We start from the raw sequence: 20735 nt of genomic DNA, 5'->3' as shown, positions 1-20735 counted from the left end.
CTCGATCCACTCAGCCGATCCTGACTCACACACTCACCTAATCATCAAGACGGACCTCCCAACGGCTAAGGCCACGTCCACGTCCACGCCTAGATTTAGGTCTGGCTGTCCGTCCGTCGTTTTACTTGTATCTCCTCGGTTTTCGTATCCCCCCCTCCTCCCCGATGACACGCCCGCCGGCTATCCCGACGGTCTCAGTCTCGATCCCACCATCATTCCACGCCAAGAAATCCCAGATCCTCCGCTCGCTGAACCAGCCGACCGATTCATACACGGACAATTCGCCCAAAGGAACAGTGGACGCACAGATCCGCGATCTGATTGACGAGATCAATGCCTACGAGGGATTCGTGACGACGAGTTCGTGTGCGGGACGGGTCGCTGTGTTTGTGGAGGGGCCCAGAACGACACCGGGCAAGGGTGAGGGCAAGGCGAAAGGGACCAGGACGAGCACAACCACAGGCGGTGATGACTCGGTGGTTGGAGGGGATGATGAAGCGCAAGTGTGGCATTCCCAGGACGACGGAAGGGGAGGCGATCCGGATCTGGGCAGCCACGATGACGATGATGGACGGAATGTGCCTGTGCCTATCGTTGTTGCCGGTGGAGATGGGGGTTCAGGGGTTGGAGTGGCCAGCGCGACTACGAAAGCACCCGCCGCCACCGCCGCTCCGACGACGACGGCGACGACATCACCCGGCGGCAAGGGCGGAGGACGATGGCTCTTCGTGTCGCATGATCGGATTGCCATGCCGAGGTCGGGTCGTGGTAGCAGCACGACTACAACGACGCCGGGCACGCAAGGCGATAAAGACCACGATACGATCCATGGAGATGGAGACTACTTCTCGAGACTGTTCAATCTCGGTGGCGCAAGCCCCGGGACCACGTCCTCGCTGTCCGCGCCACCACGTCTAGTCCATCTGACCTTCTCGCCCCTGATCCTGCACATCCACTGCGCGTCGCTTTTCCACGCTCGCCCTCTCCTCTCCGCGGCGATCAACGCCGGGTTCCGCGAATCGGGCGTGCAATCCCTTCGCGTGCTCGATCCGGCGGAGGCGGATAAGGGCGTGATGGTCGCGGTGCGGACTGCGGGATTGGGGTTCGACACTGTGGTCGGACGCGTGGAAGGGCGTGAACTTGAAGGTGACGATGGAGACGGAGATACAGCCACACCCAGCCAGCAGCACGATGAGACATACGACGCAGATGGAGATACAGTACCGCAGCCCCAACACAGTGAGACGTACCGCAGGATGGTAGGGGAGGAGTACTTGCGCATGTGCGTCGAGGTGGTTAATGAGCGGTTCGGGTGGAATGAGGAGAGGAGGGAGCGCTTTCGGGCGGAATTGAAGAGGGCGATGGAACGGGAGGGGGAGGGCCTGGTAGACACAGGCTGGGAGGACAAAGAGGCCAGGAGAAGGCGGAAGAGGGAGGAAGGATTGGCGAGGCAGATGAGGACGAAAGAGGGAGAGAAGAAAAACGGTACGGAGGACGACGCGCCGACTTGGAGACAAAGAGGTTGACACGATCGACAATATCCTCGATGTGCTTGAAATCGGCTGAGCCATGCTTGACCCGCAGCCCCGAGGCGTCGACTGTCAGCCCGGCGGGCGAGATTTGGATGGCACTCGATGGTTTGCAAATGCTTCAGTTTTAGCGCGAGAGGACTGCGCGCCGCACATCTACACCTTCCTCCCCTTCGCCAGGAATGGTCGCCTCCTCGACTCGCCTCTCAGCAGAACCTCGTCGTCCATCCTCACAATCTCAAAGTCCGTCAAGCCAGCATCTTCAAAGTACTTCTTCAGCTCCTCCTCGCTGAAGCCCATATGCGCGACGGTGTGCCTGGGAAGTTGTTGGCCTGAAGATCCCTGCTCGTCCATCGCATGCGTCACAAAGTCCAGGATGAGAAACACGCCTCCTGTTTTCAAGCGTTCGACAAGCCGCGACGTCGCGAGAGCAATATCGGGAAAGTGGTGGAACCCCAGGCCTACGACAACTAGGTCGAAGTTGAGGAACTCCGGAGACGCGAGACCTTCGGGTGAAGGTTTCTTTGCATCGAGGAGATTGCCGACCACAGCATGTGCGTTTAGAATCTCATCTTCTCCATTCGAGATTTCGTCCGCGGATGGTGACGTGGCCCCAGGATTCGGCCCAAAGCGGAGATTATATGCTTTCACCATGTTCTCGCTGAGGTCAATGCCAATGTACTCGGTTGCGCGTGCGCCAAGGGCATGTGTTATTGTACCTGGGCCGCAGGCGTAGTCGAGCACGCGGACGCTTGGTACTGAGGCCTTTTCAAAGGCTGCTGAAGGATCGACGAAGTCGACGCCGATCCAGTTTACGTGCTGGTGAATGAAGGCAGTGATTTTGTTGAGCATGTCGCGTTGCCATTGTTCCGCCGAGTATTTGGAGGCGAAGTCACTGTTGGTTGAAGGGTTAGCCATCTCTGCCAATTGCATGACGGGAGTTTTGCCGTCGCTAGAGGCAGGTAGGATAGAGCTGGGAAATGCAGTGGTTACTTACTTCCAATGTGTACGGTTCGCCTCGGTAAATGCTGCATGGTCCTGATGTCCATGATGGTGGTCATCGCGATGGTTATGGTGGTGATTGCCCTCCGCCATCGTAAATGAGGCTATATGCAAAATATTGTTCAAGAACTCAATGTCTGCGAGGACGACAGGGCAGAGAGTCCCTCGCCAGCCTAGGCGGTCGGCCGTCAATATATGCACAGCGCACACTGCTCGAACAGTCGCCAATGTAGCCGGAGAAATACCAGCCAAAGTGACACCAGTGTGTTCGGAGAGTTTTTGACGTTCGCGGAGAGATGTTTAGTGGGAGCTGCGTGACACTTCGTGAAATAGCCGGAAGATATTTGCGACCGAAGTGCAGTATTGACTTCAATGTTGCGTCGTCTGAGCACTGGACCACACTGAGCAGCAGGTTTCAATTCGGCTGCAAGGGATTAAAGTCTGAGGGAAAGAGTCGAGTGATTGTCCTGCGGGATGTAAAAGTCGCCGAGGTCCACTGTCGCTGCGTGAACTTGGCATGACTTTTCTCTAGAAAGCTGTTAGTCTCCAGATGTGGTTCGGAAGGTGAGAAGGCGAGGCAGACATCCTCATATCTTGCGCTTGAGGGTTTGCGAGTATCCCTCGCAAAGTCACCTTCTGCACAATACTGTAGAGGGAGAAGACTCGCTACGTACTCAGTCGGCATTGATTGGACTTGGAATTTGCCCTCAGCTCTCACTCAGAGTCAACCTTATAAAACAACTTCTTCGCCGTAGGTGCCTGCGACTAACTCTCCCTGACGTCCAACCGTCGCCTCAGACCTGCTATCGAACGCTTAAACCTCCGGAGAATACCATTTTCATGTTTCGAAGAGTGTGATGCTGGTGGTCACTGAGGGCAGAAGTGGAACCAGACAGAACACAATTTCGCCCTCAACCCGTACATTGGAGAGGCCGCGACGCCCAAAACCATAGGGCTCGTAGTGCCCTCACGATATAGAAAAGATTGTGATCATTTCCAAAGAATACGCTGTTTTGTGAATCAAGGGCTGAAGTCCAGGCCGCCGAAAGTGCCCCTTGTAATGACGTCAACAGACGCGGCTCGACGCGTCCGAGTTTCACCGATTCCCTTCAAACAGGGTGTTGCGCTTATGTACTCCGTAGTATTGTGTGGTCGTACAGCTTCGTGAGTCGACGACAAGGAGAACTCGTCGCTGCCTGTTTCGTATATACATTACCCATCTCTAAAATACCTAGGTAGTTTACTCACGTGGTCGTGGGCTCTTTTTGGATACACGTCCCGGGCAGCAAAGATGCCAGCACGGAAGTCAGGGGCGTCCAAAAAGGCAACATCTGTCGCCACGAAATCTCACAAACGGCAGTTATCGGAGTCTACCCCAATAGCAACGCCTGGAAGCAGGGCATCAAAGCGAATCAAAGAGTCGGCTGAGAAGGAGCGTCGCACCAGCAATGTTATCCCAACAAAAAGCAAGTACTTCCACAAGCTGGATAGCGAGGACGACGACGTCGGCGATGATAGGGACGACGAATCCGGCTACGAAGACGAAGATGCATCAGCACCCGAGGAGCTGTCCAGCGATGATTCACTAGATGAGGACGATGATGATTCCGAGCAGGAGGTCAGGGAGCGCAAGACGAAGAGCAAAAAGGCTTCGAAGGGTGCTGGCGGTCTTGGAGCCGTCGTCAGTGCCGTCATGAAGAAGGGCAAAGAGCTATGGCGACCTGGCGTCAGGACAGGCTTGGGTCCAGGCAAGCAGGTGTTTATCGAAAAGCCCAAACCCAGAGGTAACGGAGGCGTTAAGTATCTGCCTGGAACCATCCACCCAAACACAATGGCATTCCTGAAGGACTTGAAGGCGAACAATGACCGGGAATGGCTGAAAAGTAAGCCTCTAATGAAGTGGTCGCTCTCCGATCCATGCTTGGGCAAGGTGCTACTGGGTGGGCTGTGGAAGCGGCACGAGACACGTCGGTGCTAACAACCGGCTGGCACAGTGCATGACCCCGACTATCGACAATCTTGGAAAGACTGGGAAAGTTTTGTGGAAGCGCTGACCGAAAAGATAACGGCAATCGATGAAACAATCCCGGAACTGCCGCCAAAAGACCTGGTGCGTCAAGCACCTTATCCCGTGCTTTACGCTCGCGCTGATGGGCTTGACCATAGGTCTTCAGAATCTACCGAGATATCAGGTTCTCTTCAGACCCTACACCTTACAAGGTTCGTGGCAATTCAGGACTCTTTCCAGGCTGTATGGGCATTGCTGACTCTACCTGCAAGCCACATTTTTCGGCAGCTTGGTGAAGCTCCCTGCTCGCTCGGCCCGGACGATATTTTTGACTTTTGATAGGTCTCGGACGGGTCGTAAGGGGCCCTATGCTTGTTACTATGTTCAAGTCCAGCCAGGGGGCAGAAGTTTTGTTGGTATGAAAGCTCGCTTTGTTTGTCCACGACTGTTTCTGAACTTTTTCACTCGACAGGCTCCGGCCTGTGGATGCCTGATGCCCAACCTTTGGCTCTGCTCAGACAGAATATCGACCGCAGACCGAAGAAACTGCGGCAGATTTTGACTGAACCTCAGATGCGGAAAAGGATTCTGGAAGTCAGCTCGAACGATGAGAAGAAGGCAATTAAAGCGTTTGCCGACCAGAACAAGGAGAATGCCCTGAAGACCAAGCCGAAGGTATGTGTATCTCTTCATCCTCCTTTGTTTCTCAACGCCGTCTCGTGTCTAGTGTGTGCTGGGCTCTAGGAGTCTGGCGCAGTGAGCAGTCATTGTTTCTAAGTCATCACGCGTCGCCATGCAGATCTTTCTCTGGTCTTGAGAAAGCCATTGGTGTAGACCACGGACTTTAAGCAGTAGCTACTGTGATTCAAGTAGCCCTGGTTCTGGTCGGAGTCCGTCAGCAGCTCGCCGTCCAGATTTAGGGGGCGCAGCATTCTCAGACTCGTGGATTTGCCTCCGCAGCAGCCCGGGGGTGAAGTGGGTGAGCGTGCAGGCCACTAATACGCAAAGCGGGAAAAAGGAGAACCAAGTGACTGAGCACGTATTGACGCCACATTTCATATTGAGACGGATCGCGATTGCATTGCAACTGCGAATGCCACTGCGACCGCGACTTGGGGGCATGAGCTGCAGAGTGTACGAGTCAGGGCAGCAGTCAGGGAGTTGCAGTTGCCCCTCGTTGTTGCCACCTCCCGGGTGTTCCCTGTTGACCTCAGTGGCGGGTGACAAGCCGCCCGCGCTCTGACCACCGATGGTCCAGTACCACAGTACTCCTCGGGAACGAGCACGCACGCAGATCGGAACTCACCTCTGTTCGACTATCTCGTCTCGCTACCGCGTGCTCTAGATCTCACTGACGGTTCCACTGTGACAGGGTTACGAGGCTGATAATCCAAACATCGAGCTTCTTCGTCTGCGCAACTTCACTTTGGGCAAGAGGATTCCGGACGAGAAGGTCGTTGGTGAGCACGGGCTGCAGACCATTCTGGACTTGATTGGCGTCATGGTTCCATTCGTAAGTCCACCTCTTCGCCTCCAATCTGCGTCGGTCCACGACTCGGAATGCCCACAAAAAACTATCACGCAAACTCCGGCCATGACTCGCTCCGGACTTTGGTGAGAACTCGTGGCGTACACTTTGCAAGGGCCTTCAGGCCCAATCATACCTCGACTAGGTGCGACTCGGTGGTGGAGAACTGGCATGTGCAAAGGCAAAGAAGGCGGGCCGACTTTAGCCCAAAGCCAGTTCAGAAAAGAACAATCCAGCGTGATCAGTCGTGCCCAGCTCCCGAACTTCTCTGACCCGATCCATGAGAGGGCGTGCGCTGACGAAAGTTCAACGACCAGGTCACATACCTCAACAGCGTTGTGATGCCAGATGAGGATGAGTCCAGCAGTGACGACTCTGACGGAACCACAGAATAAGGTGATGGTTTGGCCTATTGTGGTGATGTGAACCTTGCCACCGCCCGTGTCCGACCATGAGCAAGGACCCGGAGCTGGCTCCAGGGCGCCGCCCGTGCTCTGTGTGTACAGTAGTATCTCATTGAAGAATGGCATGTCAGGACATTGCCTCAACATCTTATGTAGCGACCACCGACCTTACAGCCAGTTTTCGTTGTTGCTGGCATGTTTTGGCTTTTAGGATCGTTAGATGATATGGTTGTCGATGAGGTCACCTGTTGGCTGTCCTGAGCGGAGAGACTCGTGCGCTGTGGCTTGCAAAGATTGTGTTGCGTTACATCTGCCATCGCTGTCCGTTCGAGTCAGTGGGCCCGACGGGATAACCCAGGAAGACCAGCTGACCAAGTACCATGGAGCATGCGTGGTAGCGTGCTTAAGTTTCGCAAAAGCAAGGATAGGCCCTTGCAGTGTTGGACTTCTAATGGTGGCTCTCTCTTTGGGACGTGGAGCATGGTCTTTGAGGCTTTCAGCTGCGAAGTTAGAATTCCCCATTTTGCCTTTGACGTGGAAAGCATCCGGAATATGGCACCATCCGTGGCAAGACCAAGTCGCAAAGGCAAAGCCCGCACAAGCAAGGGAACTGTCTTCGCAACTTCATCATCGAGAGGTACAGTGATTGCGTCCTTGTGTCCTGGTGTTTGCTTCACCCTGCCCTCACCTAGCGCTTCGCTGATCATGAGGCAGGGGAAATGGCGGTGGGCAACTTCCCTGTGGGGCCTTGCTCACTAGAGGCAAGGCGCCTAACCCATCAGCAACAAGCCCGCCTCGTCTCGTCTCGGCTGCAGCACAGTACATCAACCTCAGATCATGTGACGCGGAGCACCCTTTTCAAATGACCGTCTGTCAAAAAGACAAACACGAGCCGAGGTCAAGCAGATCGAATCGTAACGTACCGGTACCACGATACGGGACGGGATCTGGTCCAACTGCGCCGTTACAGTAGGAGCAAATCTGATATTTCGACCCGCCGACTTGTTGTCGAATTGCCTGGAGCTCCATCGCTCACGACCGCTCCTTTTCTCAGGCGCAAGCCTCTGCGCCGCAAACTCCCTAGTACCGGCAATGAGAGCAGTCATGGGATCTAGTTGACCACTTCCACTGGAGGCGAAATGTACTAGGTACGGAGTACTGTGTGCGTTGTCCCACACGAGGTCGAAATGTGCGATGAAAGAGGATAACCACTCCCTAGGCCTGCGGTAGTCGATTCTGATGTTGGACGATCAACGGCTCCAAAATCCGAAGCCGACCAGCCGCCGCGTCAACTCGGGTCAGGTGGGCACATGCATGAGTGCTGAATTCACGTTAAGAGCAAGCCAGGGAGAGACAGGAAAGGCTCGACTGACGGCCCGTCTGCGAACACAACCCGATTGCTTGGTTACACCGCTTCCACATCATCCTGCATATGAATATCTCACATGCGGGCTCCATTCGCTTCCATCACGTCGGTTGCACCGCCGAGGGAGCGCCCGAAGCCATGGCCAGCCTTTTTGGGCAACTTGAGGATCAGACTGTGAGGATTCGCCGTTCAAAGACCTTTCGGAACCAGCCCCTACTGATTGACCATGGCACGACAAGATACCTCGTAGCTTCACTCTCTCACACCTGCAGGGCCACTCCATCTTTCTTGTACCCAGTACCTTCCGCATCCGCAGCGCCGGCTCCTCACAAAAAAGTCGCTAGCATCGTTGAGATCTACTGTGTACGTACAACGCCACCTTGATCAAGGATGAGAGTGGTGCGGTCGGTGAACTGAGCACCAATGGCGTTGCTAGCTCGATAGTGCCCCGGTCACCGCGTCCGGTCGCTGTAGGATCTGACTGTGGCTTCAAGAGACCTTCGATACCGTTGGAGTGGCAAGCTAAACGTTCTGGCCGGCTGTGCAGCCTACTTGGCATATGCACCACTCACGATCAATTACACAGTAAGATGGTGGGAGGAATGGCCCGGGCGGGTGCCCGACAGTGCATCATCACTGCAGGTAGAAGGCAAAAGCGATGCATTCTGAAAAACGACGGGACCTAGGGCAGAGCCGAGCCTGGTACCTTCTTCGCCTTCGGCTAGGGCCCTCGAAGCCCCTGTCGCCCTTCCGTACCTACCGGCTGGCACTTCGGGGTTCACTACGAAGGAGAATTTGCCCGAGCTCGCCAATGATCAAGCTTCCAGGCCTGACCCCGCAAGCTCGTCAAGTTTGGGTCCTATCCATTCGTCAACATCCCCAATTCAGACTCTATAATACGCATAAGCAACACCTGACCGTAGCTTGTGCATTTGATGAGAAAGTACGGAGTACAAGGTACAAGGATGGTTGCGGCATCAGTATGTCCGTGGTTCTCTTAGGCATGCGGCAAGGCCACGGCTGCACTGGCCTACGTGGTTTAGCCCTGACCGGTGTGGCTCACCTAGGGCTCGTTAGTGGCCATCCTTGGGCAGCATCGTTAAACCGGTCACTAACGGTGAAGCGTCGCCCCCGCGAAAGTCCGCCGCAGTCTCCTGCAGTGTCCAGAGTGCGTGGACATCTCTTAGTCAACCTGCGATTAACCGCTACTAAGGTCGCACTACGGTATGCGATGACGAGACCCAAGGAAGCGCACACTGCCTGCCTAGTACCCCGGGCGCGTTTTATGTCTGAAAAGGGACCCTGTCACACTGAGCATCTTTGCTTGAACGACTAACACGGCTAATGGCCTAGTCTTGCATCTGGCAGCGATGCACAGCTTAAGCAGGGTCAGATAACAACTTTCTGTCAATGGACCACCTCGCGCCCCAAGAAGTGATTCAGGTGAAAGAACTTGAGATGGGATATCCCAGCGACGCACACCGCTGCCGAGTATCGCCGGTGTATGTCACCGTGGTCACCCCAGTCAAGTGAGCCTAACCTTGCAATCTCACCTCCACGGTGCCTGCCTCACCTGAAATCTGGGCGATCCTCTGAATCCACATCCAAGACTCGTATGAGGAGTTGTTGATGGATTAAGGATCCCGCAGGGGGCTGTGTGCCACCCACCATCCTCTGAAGCAAACCGTTGAAGGCAAGACAGGGCGGAAATGCAGCCAACCGGCAGAAGTTGACAGGTATATGTGGGTGTACTGATGCTTGAGCCTGCATACTTAGACTGCTGTCATATCATGGTTGATTGCCTGCGAGTCGCACAGCAGGCGGAATGGTCAGAGCCGTACACACCATGAACGCATGACCGTATCCGGATATTTTGTTTGTCCCCAACGACTGCATATGGCAGTTCGTCATGACACCTGACTTTCTATACGAAGCATCCATGCCAATACATGTCAGGGTAAAGTCCATGTTCAGATAATGTGGATGACTCCCCGCTGTGAAGAGTGGACGTGTCACATCTCCGATCAGATCTCGGCTTCACCCATTTGAGATCAGATGCGGAGCGTGTAATCCAGAAAGACTGCAGGAGATACGGAGGACAATCATCGAGTCGCCTCCACTTCGATCCGTTACAGATGTCGTATGATACGGTTTGGGTACTGCAAAGAAAGATCAGTGAGACAGTAATTTCGCAATCCCTCTCGACGCCCTCTCCAATCGCAACCCGGCAGACTGCACAGCGAGGCAGGGTGGGCATGGTGCATGAGATGGCACTTTTTTTCGACGGCGTCTGTCCTTGCCTCCGTCTTGCATTGCATGATAATGCATGCTCCTTGAGGGCCGCTCCTCAACACTATGTACGGACCTACACCCGAAGCGTCATTAGCTGATTAGCTACCATTTGTGCCTGTAGGCTAGCACTCTAGCCTGACGGCCAGAAAGGCCTCAAGCAACAGTGAGTTCAAATCCGGCTCGAGACGCGTAGCGGAAGCTCCTCTAGCAATGCTGCTGGCTCGAAGCCGGTATTATGCTGCATAGGTACAAAGCCCAGCGGCGACGGCCCGTTAGATAAGAGTGTTTCAATAGATCTCCGCGAAGTCACACGGCCATAACCCTCATCCTTCTCTGCCAAAAGTGGCATGGTTATTGGGCACAAGGAGTATCGAAGCACCGCACAGCCGATCTCTGTGCCGTTTAGCTGCGTCGTATGTATATGCAGAGCACCCTGCTCTCACGGGCATACCTGATCTCGAGATTTCCCTCGTCCATCCTGACATCCTGCAGAGATCAGCTGTGCTTGTTTGCATTGCGATCAGCGCGTCCGACGGCAACCGTCGGAGCTGCATCTGTTGTGCCCTGAGAAGCGCCTTTCCGCCAGAATATCCTCACACCACAATCACAATCACAACCCGAACGAGTGCCAGCGACCACTGCTCGGATTACTACCAAGTCTTACAACACTTCACGCCTAGGGAGCCCGGAACTTACGTTGCTCGCCACCTGGAGCCAGTCACCGAAGCCCATGCGAACCAATAGAGCAATCCAATCGATCATTTGTTGCACCTCGGGGAGTGCCCCTCATCTAAAGAGTTTGAGCCTAAACGACCAAGTGCAAGAGAGTGCCCTATTATTCATCGGCTTGTTGCGGCAATTCTGTCCAAGCCTTGGGCCACCCCTGCACTGCGGACTCGCAGTGACATCCCCTCAGCTAAGTAAAGAGAGCTCGTCCTAGGATTCTAGGGAGGGACGAACCTAGCGGCGTTACCATTCCCGTGGTCACCGCGGAGGTCACTTTTTAGCTTGACGCACCTGGCACGTTGCCATTGCATTCACGGGAAGTCTCTGCCCTTCATCTGCAGCGAACGAGAACAGAGAGGCAAGCAGTTACATCGCCGCCTCCCATCTGCCTTTTCTGACAAGCTGACTGGCATTCGTCTTCGCTCGGCTCCCACTGCTACGGACGGCATTCAAGAACAGCTGCTGAAAACCGAATTCACCCCTCCGTCAACATTCGCCATATTCCGCAGTGGACCCTCCCTGGTGGCTGGTGACGAGTCCTTCGACGGTGTCACGGCCGAGTCTATTCACGACGCGATCAGGTCCGGCTGCGTCCAGTAAATCCCAGCAACGCAGGAAGAACCCTGAGTGGAACGAGGGAACTTCGGATCGACTCGCGGATACGCCCCAACCGACCGAATCCCATCCTTCGGCGCGGTGAGATTCGTTCGACTTTGCTCGCCATCATTAGCCAATTATCATAGATAGTTGGCTTGTTCAGCCTGGCGAGAGGGACAATCCGTTCGTTGATAACCTCCCCCGTATCATCAGACGAAGGACTATATCATCACGCTTGGCCTTCCAACCCGCCCCACGTTTAGCGCTAATAGCCGTGCGTCAAGCGGACGAAGCAGAAGAGGGGCAGGCACCCTCGCACAAACTGCAAGGCATCCCGAAAAGTGTAATCCCCGCCACACGCTGGACGCCCTCTGGGAGTTGACAGGTGTCACCCACGGAAGTGGTGGTCAAGCAAAGAAAGTTAAGGGAAAGTCATCCGCCCTTGCTGCTTGCCGGTCTCGGTACTCTGTGCTGCGTCCTGTCAAGTACACCAGGCTTCCACGCCTCGGCTCCTGCACTCCACCTGTGCTCAACAGCCGTACGCAAGGCATTCATCAGGCAGCCGAAGACGCCAGGAAAAGCACTGCCGCCAGATCCCCTTCACGGTGTGCGCCAGTTGGAGCCGGGCTGCGATTACGAGCACAGGCGCTACTTTTCCTGGTGGTGGCAGCAGACCATCTGGGATTTGTGAGAGGACACCTGCGCTAGCACTAGCCGCGGCTCCAGTGACGAGCCTGGCACGGAAGGCCCCCACTTGGCATCTGGCACCTGACAAGCCCTGCTCTGCAGGGCTAGTGGCTAGTGGGCGTCACTACCGATTCTCCGTCCCGTTTCCCTAGGTCCCTAGGCTAGTGCCTTCAGGCTTTCCAGAACAGCGACCAGCAGGGCCAGCGGTAGCGACCACAGTGGCCGGGAGTACTTCTGGCTGCCCTCCCCTCCCGCCCGGAGCCCTAGCTTTCTTGAGGCGGTTCCCTTTGGAAAAAAGTCTCTTCCCTCCTTCGGTTGTGCCTGCGGCGGCTGAGAGCCTATAGGCACCGCTTGCCACTTATTTCCAAGCACATCTCCAGTTACTCTCCACCTCCATCACATCCGCGACATCGCCAATCATTCTCCCTCCACGACCTTTTCTCGACCATCCTCGTCATCCTTCAGCTCGTCACCTCTTCACCGACCTGTCCACTCTCACATCGCTCTCACCCGACTCCCACGCTCTCGACATCCACTCGCCGGCGACGGCTCTTACGCAGCCCTCCGTCCGAACGTCCTTGCCGCAGCCTGTGCGAACACCTGATCCTGATCCATCCGCGAACCCCATCGCTCAGCCAGGCCCGGCGGACCTTCGTACCCATCTTACACCAAACAACCTTTCGCCTTCTAAGCAATAATTAATACCTCAGCCCGGTCACCTCACACACCCTAGCAGGACCTGTTCCTCTTGTTTACCGTTCCCTCTGCGGTGCGGTGCTTGCGACTGCGACGATTGCGCTCGACCTTGAGCTGGTCCTGAGGTCGATTTCATTCTTCCTTCACTCCCACACACCCAACCAACCCACGCGCGCTCTGGGAGCAATCAGACACGCCTCGACGGCCTTTGTCTTGCCCCTTTCCCGTTAGCCTCGGTTGCTTCCTGGCCACCTGGCGACCCTTCTTCTGGAACCGTGACCTGTTGTACTACCCACCCCACGATCCTTGGACACATGGCACAAATGGCCGACTCTAGGGAGCCTCCACGGCCTCAATATCCGCCGCCGGACGACCCAAGCCATGGTGGCTATTACTCACAACAGTCTCCTCAAGGACGTCCTGCCGCCGCACGAGACGACCGGAGCCCATATCCTCCCCCAGATCCTGCCAGGCAAGGCCAGTATGCGGATCCAAGGACAGCTCATCCATACCCTCCACCGGGCTGGCCAGGTCAGCATAGTGCTTATCCTCCCCACTACCCAGTAAGTGCGGGCTATCACACAGTCGCCGGAATTGAAACATTCAGCTGACATGAAGACGAAAGGACTCTGCGCATCCTGGCTATGCATACCCTCCGCGACCTGATTTGGGACAACCTCCTCAACCCATGCAACCCGACGCCTACCGCCTTCCCCCGGTCTACGCGCATCCTCACCCGGGCTACTACGCGCATCCCTATCCTCCTCCGGTGGCTGCTGCCGCACCGCGCCAACGCACGGCCATAGCCTGCAAGTACTGCCGAAAGAGAAAGGTGCGCGAGATGGGCAGACACATGACCCCGTGACAGGCTCATGCTAACCGCTTCTTAGATTCGATGCTCAGGCTACGACAGCTCACCCGACGGCCGTTGTCAAAACTGCGTTCGCTTCAATCAGCAGTGCCTCTTCCATCCCGTCTCCTCCCAGGCTGCCTTTGTCCCGGCCAATGCCGTGTATGGACCTAACGCTGCGAGGGCCCCTCTTGCTGGTCAACCGGATGGCCGTCTTGGCCAGAATGGACAACATTATCCCCGAGAGGGTGAAGCGCCGCCGATGCTCTATGGTGCCCATGGTCAACCCCTCGGACCCGCCGGACCGCATGGCCAACCTCAGTACAACTATCCGCCGGCTCCTCCCCATGGTTATCCTCCTGCGCCCTACCCATACGCTCCCTATCCGCCCGCTGGACAACCATATGACGCACAAGGGCAGGGACCTCCTGCGCATCATGATGAACGTGTCAGTCTTAAGCGTCCCCCTCCTGATGATGACCCCCACAATGAGAATTCTCATGCATCCCAGTCTCCCCACCCCAACAATCGCCCGCGCAACAGTACATACGAATCGCGCCAGAACAGCAGCGGCAGCTACAACGACTATCAAGATCCCAACAGTGGCGCTCCCACCTCGCCAGCCACTTCAACCATGAGCTACCAGTCCTTCCCTCAGCAACCTCGCTACGCCAACGGCACTCAGTCGCAAAAGGGTAATAATTCACCACCATCGGGCTTGACCCCGCAGTCCGCTCACAGCTTCAACTCACCCCATCATGGACCAAGCCACGATGATGGAAGGACCCCCCCTCCCGGCCAGCCCGGCTCGGCTGGTTCGTCAGCCAACGGTAGAAGCGGAATGAAGGTCCACGAGATGCTCGGCGATCCCACCAGGGTACCGCCGGAGCAGCGAGGTAGGAACGACAACGATATGCTCAACAAGCTGGATGGCAAGAAGTAGAGCCGCCTTGCCCGATCAGAAAACGTGCTCGCATGCAGAGGTTTCCTGAACGGCTGTGAAGCAACGACAGGCCGCTCGGACGCCCCAGACACCAACACCGCACTCGTCGCTGACAACGTCGGTTCGCTATTCGGATTTGATTTTTGCTAAACAAGATACACAACATGGGGCAACCCACCATTTCCTTTCTTTGTACGACTTCGGTCTTTACTGGGGACTTCGCCGGTGAATCGGACGAAAAGGGCTAAAACTGCGCTGGGGATAAAAACGACTGGGTTGGCTGTTTGATCACTCCAAAAACCGCAAAGCTATGACGACTTTTCTTGCCCGGTGGTTTCACGGCTATCAGAGCCCGATTCACCCTTGGCTGCGAATGCTGGAATGAGACGGAAAACTGGGTGGCTATCTGCTTTTTTTGAACGCGTTATGTGCTCTTTTCACTGTACCTGGGAAGGCTGTCTGAATTTTTCTGCTTTTTGCGAAGAACAAGTCGGTGCCCGCGCTTTTCATGTACTCATAGTACTCTCTACAACCCTCCGATTGTTTTTGGGCTGGCGGCTCTGGCTAAGCTTGTTCCCCGTTTGGCCTCGTCAGAAAGTTCCGCCAGGGCCCGGAGGCTGGATCAAGAAAGGATTGAGAACAGGCAGCGTCCGCCAGCCCAAAGGCCTGAATTGAGGTGTCCGGAAATGCTGCTGCAGCAGTTGTTCGACGGCATAACAGCGGACAACAAGGGATAATACAAGGATGTGGGAAAGGATCCGCAGACCGATCACAACGATCAATCGAGGCTGTTCAACGAACCTCGACGGTTGTTTTCAAGACACGCCTTCCAGCTCCATCAAACAACGGTGGCTATGCGAACCACAAGGCAAAGAGGGACTGCGTCGAACAATAGGATGCGGATCCGAGGATGGGCTTTGTTTCTAGTCTTTTAAATTGCTGCATGAGTTGACTCACTTGACCCTCTTTTCAACGGTCGTCTCATGCGCATCCTCAGCTCGCAAGGTACATAGTCCGGAGCAACGCCAGGGGACTCCGTAGCGACCTTGCATCCGCCGCGAATCCCACCTCGTACCGACCGACGCGTGGGGATATGACGACGTGGAGCGATCGCTTATCCGAAAACCTTACTCCGTACTTGCCATTTCCCTTCCCATTAGATCGCCATGCATGCCATGCAGATGCACTTCGCATCCTCCCATGGCAGGTTGGCAGGTGGCAGCCTGACCGTCTTCCCAGCGTGCGAGTACTACGAGGCCGTCGAGTGCATCCTTGCAAGTGAAACTTAATCGTGCTTTGTGCGTGTGCTTGGTGCGTGGTGCGCCTGTTCCCTCCCGCTTCCCGCCTCCTTTTTTGCCTCTCGCTTCTCGCGACGTGCCGCTGCAGGGTCACATTCAGATGTGCATGTACGGAGTAAGGGGTAACAGAGTACTCCGTACCTTGCCACGTATATATTTATGGAATATGGTGTTCATATGTGTACGTCTACAACTATGCATCCGAGACATCAACGGACGTTGTTCTCTCGCTAGACATTTTTTATGTCAAAATCCAGCTAATTAATCAGGTAGCGTTTGTTAGATGGGTTGTTAGAGAGAGATGTGGGGGGGAGGGGACCTGTACATGAACACGCACTTGAGATGGCTAATTACATGCCGTAATTAGCTCGTGTAGTTGGAGTACTCTACCACTGTTGCTTGGGGACCTTTGCTAATTAGGCGGCTTGTAGATAGAGAGAGAGAGAGACAGGGAGAAATTGACGGCGGAGAGTACTCCCGTACAGGACCACGAAATGCCATGCTCGAGAGGCCTCGGACGGGACGCTTGAGACTCACACACGAAGGCAGGGTCCTTACAAGCACAAGCACAAGCACATGTGCATGGACATGGACGTGAAGAACTACGGCCAGGGGACTGTTGTGGCGTTCAATCCATTCAGTTGAATTGCATTGACATTTTTCTCTCTTGGTTTGACCTCATTTCACTTCATTTTCATTTTCATTTCGTTTCGTTTCGTTCTGTTTCAAGCTGCTTATGTCTGGGTGCTTAGCTAGGAGTACTCTTTGCGGATGTTCCTGCCGTTCCTGACTGACTGCCATGCTATGCCATGGGGGGAGGCTAATAAATACAATATGCAGCCGTGGTTGTGCGCATAGGTAACCACCCGTTGGGGAGTCAGTGATCGTGATCCACGTCGCCTCGTCAAAGCACTCAGTCTGTACCGTCTCGACAGGACGGCCTCGTCTCTCGTATCGTAGCACTCTGATCAATCTGCATTGTCCAACGCCTTCCTTGTCCGCAGAGTCCAAGCCAAGTTCAAGTTGGTATCCAAAGGCCGAGACCGAGACAAGAAGCCCTTCGTCGTTGCTCATCACCTCCACGTTTCATTCGTCACGGTCTCGCTCAATCACTATCTTCCTCCTCGTCAATGATGTATTGGCGGAGCATGCGTTCACGGTGCATCGCGACGCGACGTGCATGTTCTTGCGCGGTCGTCTCCGTGGTCGTGTAGAGCTGCGGCAACGACGGCTGGGATGACATCGGAGCAGGAGATGATGCAGTCGAAGCCGTAGCAGCAGTAGTACCCAGAGGACCTGCTCTTCCAGCAGCAGCGGCAGCATTGACGCGTCGAAGAGGCGACCCATCACCGATGACCCCGACATTACGGTAGCGGATGTTGTCGACAGGAGACCTAATGGTCCAGCTGTTTCGCATGAGAGAGCCAGGGTCGCGCACGCCGCCTGAGGTGTCTGGATCTTCCGAGGAAGCTGCGCCGCGTAATGGCCCAGACCCAGGCGTACGAGGGACGTTCCGGATCGGAGAGCGCAGGGCGCCGCGAGCCGGTGTGCTTGGTGCGCTGGTGTACGAGCCGAAGGGACGAGCAAAGGTGGTAGGCACCGAAGGGCCTACGCGACCGAATGGCATTCCCTCCGCCTGACTCATGTGCAGATCCTGGTCGAACTCGTAGGTGGTGTGCAGGTGCTCACGGCCCGGAGAACGGCGAAGTCGCGCGTTGGGAATGGCATATGCTGGAGGAGGGGTGGTCGGCGGGACCAGGGTACTCGCTGAGGCGGTGCGCATGTTCATTCCTGCGAGGATGGCCATGCGGGTAGGTTCATCGGTGGATTCCGCGAACCAGTCGTCCAGCGTGTCGTCAAAGGTACGACCTGTGCCGTCTGTGCCGTGGTTTGGGACAACAGTGGGGCCAGGACGGGTGCGTGGGAGGTACAGAGGAGGACCCGTGCCTGGTGGGATCGATCCATTGCCAATGCCTGCAGTGACATTACCAGTGGTGGATCCGATGGGTGCAGCTGGACGCAAGGTGCTGAAAAGATTGCCATTGTTGGGATCACGCATTTCAATACCATGACGCTGGGCGGCGTTGGCGGCCAGGCCCTGCAGATACTGAGCTGTCGGGCCCTGTGGTTGACCATAAGTCATGCCCTGCGGCTGACCATAAGTCAAGATCTGACCCTGTGGAAATACTTGTCCCTGGCCGGCAGAGAAACCGGAGGCGGCACCGAGGATTGGGGCGGATTGTCCTAGGAACGGAGCAGGTTGGAGGCGAACACGAGCAGCAGGAGAGCTGAGAGCTGATTCTTTTCCTTTACCCTTATCACCACCATCGTGGCTGTGGATGCTTGGAACTCGTCGAGTGCTGATGCGTGCTGGAGACGTCGTAAAGTCACCGTTACCGAGGCCGGGTCCGGCGAAAGCCGTTGCCACAGGAAGGTATGGAGCATGTCCAAGTGGATATGTGTAAGCACGAGTCGGTTCAAACGGTGGAGACTCCGGATTCAAGTTGGGTGGAGGCAGAGTGGGCGCAAGCAGAACGGCACCGTAGTTGCTAGTGCGTCGAGCTGGCGGCACATAGCGAGCGACAGGAGCGTCGTTGACATTGCCCGCAACTATCTCGTTTTGGCCAGCACCAGAACCATTGGCTTCCGGGCTGAAGTCGGCACGACCAAGGTTGGCATGGCTGTCTTGCTCCGCCGGCGGAGCTTCCCGGACTTCGTCAACAACTTGGCGCATTGCAGCGAGTGCTTGCTCAGGGTCGTTGAAAGAGTCGCTGCTCACACCCGTGGCTCCGGCTTGAATAAACTCAAAGTCATCTTCAATATTGTCGGAGGCAACATTGTCGGTGGCGGGCTCACGATGACCGCTGTCGTCGACGACGTACGCGCCAGTCTCCGTGAGAGTCGTGCTATTGCCTACAAAGGCAGGGGGAGTAACAGGACCGACGGGAGCGTTGTCTTCGACCAAGCTGTTCTTGATCGCCTGAGTGGTCGGAGAATCGAACAAAGTCGTAGGGTCAATGCCCATCTGCGGAAGATAGACATTCCAGCCGTATTCCATGATAGTGCTCAGCATTTTCAGCTCCAGAATGGCGAACTGAGCTCTCTTCAAGTCAAGGCCTTCTTCGGTCGGCACGAAGAGGATATGAGCATTGCTGTCGCGAATGACCCGAAGAAAGGAAGAGATGCCAATGAACGGGCGATTCTGAGACTCAATGACAGCCACGCCGATGCTGAAAACGTCCAGCCACATGGCGACATCTTGTTCCGAGAGCTGATGGGGATGGACGGAAAGAGTCTGGAAAGGCCAAGTGCGCGCATGCTTGGAGACTGGAAAGCCAGTACCAAGAACGATGCAGGTATCGGCAATGAGGCCCTTCTGACGTTCTGAGAACCCAGGAGTGTTGAGCCCAGCAAAGATCAAATCCATGAGCAATTTGTTGTCGAGCCCAACTTCACGTTGCATGCCCGGTGAAGTCAGTCGCCCGATCAGGTGGTCGAGTTGTCTCTTGTATGTCTTGAAGATCTCCTGGACGTGGCGCATTGTGTACAGCGTTGCAGCGTACCATGGGAACTGCAAGCGTATGAGAAGAAATCTTGCCTCACGGTGTCTAAGGAAGTTTACCTTGTAGGTTGTGGAAATCATGCACTCATACGCACGATGCATACTTCGAGCAGCGAACTGCGACTAAATGGGGACGTCTTGTCAGTACCATGTTAGATGCAAAAGTTGGACGGCCAATACTGACGCGTTGCGGGTACTCAGCATGACGAGCCATACACGTGAGTTCCTCGGTGGTGATGAAGCCGTTGAAACCGGATGAGTATATATCACGATTCGGAATGAGCTTCGGACTGCCATTTTCATCGTCATCCCACACGATGCACTTCGCCCGGGGAAAGATGTCCTTCATGAGTTCTGCGTGACTGCTAAGGCTGACTTCAACATTGCGTTGGCCGATCTTGGGGATTCGCATCTGCTTTGTTCCAAAGGCATGTTCCCAGTCTGCCGCGGCCATCTCGGGCGACTTGATTTCCATGTAGCAGTCCATGGTTTTACCCGTTGATCTTTCCATGATAATGTGGGTGGGGTAGCCGAGAATGTGGGCATCGATCAAATGGCTCATGGGCAAGTACTTTCCAATGAACTGGTGCATCTCTGGGATGCTGATCGTGTAAGGGATCTGGGAGAGATTGTCATCTTGTCAGCTCGATCATTTCGACTGCCTGAAAGGGACACGAAGAGAACAGCAAGGCTGCGACAACCCAACAAGAGGTCTGGGACGACAAAATCCCTCGTCGCACTCTTGTCAGAACCCAGCGGATCTGGGGATCTCCCCAGAGTGACTTGAGTTCAGAACAGACGGCAGAGTGACGGATATGTGAGGGACACGCACACTGTGAGGCAATCTGACTTTGGGGGGAGTTCACGGAGAGTCGGAAGGGTAAACTTACATTTGTGATCTTCAAAACACCATGTCGTCGAGGGGTCTGCATCTGCGCTCGATCGGCAAAAGGAGGAGGGGTACTGGGATCAAATATGACCTCTGTTTGTGCCAATAACATTGGACCGTGGTACAGGTTTCCCACAATTGGCTGACCGGCTGGCAAAGAGGCTGAAGGGTTGGCTAGAGCCAGGACAGGGAAGTCATTCGCTGGTAATGGTCCGCTCATGACCCTAGGGTAGAAAGCGCCACGCTGCTGAGGTGGAATATTTGCTCCTCGTTGAGGCGTTACAGGAGTCTGCTGTGGCATCATTGAGAAATTGAGATTTTGAAAGAGAGGTACATGACCATGCACAGAAGGTGTTTG

General features: G+C 55.3%; 5 protein-coding genes across 5 annotated transcripts; 3 read left to right on the top strand and 2 right to left on the bottom strand.

The window, feature by feature from the left end:
* Positions 1-164: 164 nt before the first annotated feature.
* Positions 165-1526, top strand: A1O7_03390 (uncharacterized protein; the record flags this gene model as incomplete). The annotated part of the gene is made up of 1 exon (XM_007757410.1): positions 165-1526. One exon carries the CDS (start codon positions 165-167, stop codon positions 1524-1526), a length of 1362 nt encoding a protein of 453 aa, XP_007755600.1.
* Positions 1527-1685: 159 nt separating this feature from the next.
* Positions 1686-2447, bottom strand: A1O7_03389 (uncharacterized protein; the record flags this gene model as incomplete). The annotated part of the gene is made up of 1 exon (XM_007757409.1): positions 1686-2447. The coding sequence occupies one exon, from the start codon at positions 2445-2447 to the stop codon at positions 1686-1688; it is 762 nt and encodes a 253-aa protein (XP_007755599.1).
* Positions 2448-3822: 1375 nt separating this feature from the next.
* On the top strand, positions 3823-5283 carry A1O7_03388 (uncharacterized protein; the record flags this gene model as incomplete). Its single annotated transcript, XM_007757408.1, has 6 exons — positions 3823-4414; positions 4526-4641; positions 4698-4751; positions 4812-4831; positions 4882-4955; positions 5012-5283. The coding sequence occupies 6 exons, from the start codon at positions 3823-3825 to the stop codon at positions 5281-5283; spliced, it is 1128 nt and encodes a 375-aa protein (XP_007755598.1).
* Positions 5284-13523: 8240 nt separating this feature from the next.
* On the top strand, positions 13524-14628 carry A1O7_03387 (uncharacterized protein; the record flags this gene model as incomplete). The annotated part of the gene is made up of 2 exons (XM_007757407.1): positions 13524-13667; positions 13726-14628. The coding sequence occupies 2 exons, from the start codon at positions 13524-13526 to the stop codon at positions 14626-14628; spliced, it is 1047 nt and encodes a 348-aa protein (XP_007755597.1).
* Positions 14629-17031: 2403 nt separating this feature from the next.
* Positions 17032-20597, bottom strand: A1O7_03386 (uncharacterized protein; the record flags this gene model as incomplete). The annotated part of the gene is made up of 4 exons (XM_007757406.1): positions 17032-19497; positions 19549-19611; positions 19673-20107; positions 20379-20597. The coding sequence occupies 4 exons, from the start codon at positions 20595-20597 to the stop codon at positions 17032-17034; spliced, it is 3183 nt and encodes a 1060-aa protein (XP_007755596.1).
* Positions 20598-20735: the final 138 nt, after the last annotated feature.

The sequence above is a fragment of the Cladophialophora yegresii genome, assembly GCF_000585515.1.
Source record: "Cladophialophora yegresii CBS 114405 chromosome Unknown aczIN-supercont1.2, whole genome shotgun sequence".
Taxonomy (NCBI): Eukaryota; Fungi; Ascomycota; class Eurotiomycetes; order Chaetothyriales; family Herpotrichiellaceae; genus Cladophialophora; species Cladophialophora yegresii.
The sequence above is the reverse complement of the archived record's forward strand: the minus strand, read 5'-3'. Positions and strand labels throughout refer to the sequence as shown.